Raw genomic sequence first — 1,969 nt, forward strand, 5'->3', positions numbered from 1 at the left:
ACGTGCGCACGCACACACACACCGTGTGCATGTCGATGACATGCACATTGATAAAACCCATGCATGAAGTTGAAAGCTTCAACACTTATCCACCAATGTCTTTCTTATAATTCAGTATTAGTAAAGAACTAATAGATCAAGATCTTTTGGGTGAACCTAATGGCTTTGTTTGTACCACCCCCTGACTAAGTCCAGCAAGAAACCAAATGGTTTAGACAAAAAGGATCAGAAGTTGCCAGTCTTTTGCTCCAACATCCAGAGCCATGAGATATCAATCAAAGCATTGAAAATAACAACAGAAGAATCCTCAAGCTATGGCCTCCTATCCTTGACCCATCCCCCTGAACTCTCACAAGCCTTCATTAAGCCTTCTTACATATTAAACAGAATTGATCTCTAATTTTCTATATCACCCCTTCAAATGATACTATTTTTATCAGTGCTCTTCTATTATAAGATCAGTTTTAAGATTTATGGACAATTTGTAATTTGTTTCAAGAAGGTAAATACATGATACTACCCTTATCAGTGTAGAAAAAACCATGCACAAGGATACGAAGCAAAATTAACTGAAACCTATTGACCAATGTGCCACGTTAGCATTAGAAGCATCGGAGATGTTCAATCATAAATGTGTCAAGGTTGTGACATCTAGTAGACACTCCCGATTTATAAAGATTTTTTTGTTGTGTTCCACAACAAGTGGAAAGTTCTTTGATCGTTTTATTACTGTAGCAAATGCATGAAACATAATAGGATAGAGAAAAAGACCTGTTAAGCAATTGTAATTTTTAAGGCCAGGTTGGTCATCCTCATAACTAGTATTCACTATTCCGGAAGTCATCATACAACAAAATCAGGATTGGTTGGCTTCAGCAAGACTTTTCTTACAGAGATTAATTTGACTTGAGAAACAAAAATATGTGTGCTTTCAGCTTTGGTTCCCTTTTTGCTGAGAAAACTACAAGGTACACCAAATTCTATCAAGTGTTAGTTAAGACTTTACATAAAAGTTATAACATTTGCAAACGGCGACTTTAGTCGGCTGACACGCAAAACAACCAATAATAGTGTAGATAGAATGTACCTCAAAAGAACAAGAAATACCATGAAACAAACACAAATGGATAAAATAGAGACATATTAGAAACCTGAGTGATCCAAGAGAGCCACAACAAGTCAAAGAAAGCTACATGGTCAACACTTGAATAGGAATCTCTCCAGTTGTAATTTAATTTTCCAATGTACACTTAAATTAATCACTTTGAATCCCCACTCCCTCTCTCTTGCTATATAATGTCAAACACCCTCAAGCTATTTCTTCCATTTGAGCTCAAGCTACTTCCTTCCCTTAACAAAATGGTGGTTTCTTCATTGAATCCCGTCAGTAATGATAAGATCCTTCATCCATCAATTCCTGTTATCGATATGTCATGGAGGAGAGACTTAGTGTTAAATCTCATGGTGAGGGCTTGTGAAGAGTTTGGCTTCTTTAAATTGATCAACCATGGAGTTCCAAAGGGTATAATTGCAAATATGGAGAATGAGGGCAAGGAGTTCTTCTCTTTGCCAATCGACGAAAAGAAGAAGGCAGGACCACCAAATCCTTTAGGATATGGGATTAGAAATATCGGTCGTAATGGAGATACAGGAGAGCTTGAGTATCTTCTCCTTCACACAAATCCTAATTCCATCTCCCAAAGAGCTAGAAGCATTTGCAAGAAAGACCCCTCTAAGTTTAGGTATCAACTTGTCATTATACTACTCTTTCTATTCTCTGATCTCATAGTGCTTGCTTTTCTAAAATAATTCATTAGGGTGATATATGTTCATCATAATGGCTCATTTCTAACAAATGTTAGGTGAAAGGAATATCAATGTAGTTTTCTAGACTTCCCACTTCTTTGCAAAAGTGGAGATGAATTTTAAATGTTCCTCATCGATGCATGCTATTTTATATCACTAAACA

At 36.5% G+C, this 1,969-nt stretch overlaps 1 protein-coding gene across 1 annotated transcript in view; it reads left to right on the top strand.

Moving 5' to 3' along the window:
• The window catches only part of LOC109831455 (gibberellin 2-beta-dioxygenase 2-like), a 3,498-nt gene continuing 2,888 nt past the window's right edge, over positions 1,360-1,969 (top strand). The window contains exon 1 of the mRNA XM_020398774.1: positions 1,360-1,742. Coding sequence (XP_020254363.1) covers positions 1,360-1,742 — 383 coding nt within the window. The remainder of the gene's footprint in view (positions 1,743-1,969) is intronic.

Source organism: Asparagus officinalis, chromosome 2 (assembly GCF_001876935.1).
Source record: "Asparagus officinalis chromosome 2, Aspof.V1, whole genome shotgun sequence".
NCBI classification, from domain to species: domain Eukaryota; kingdom Viridiplantae; phylum Streptophyta; class Magnoliopsida; order Asparagales; family Asparagaceae; genus Asparagus; species Asparagus officinalis.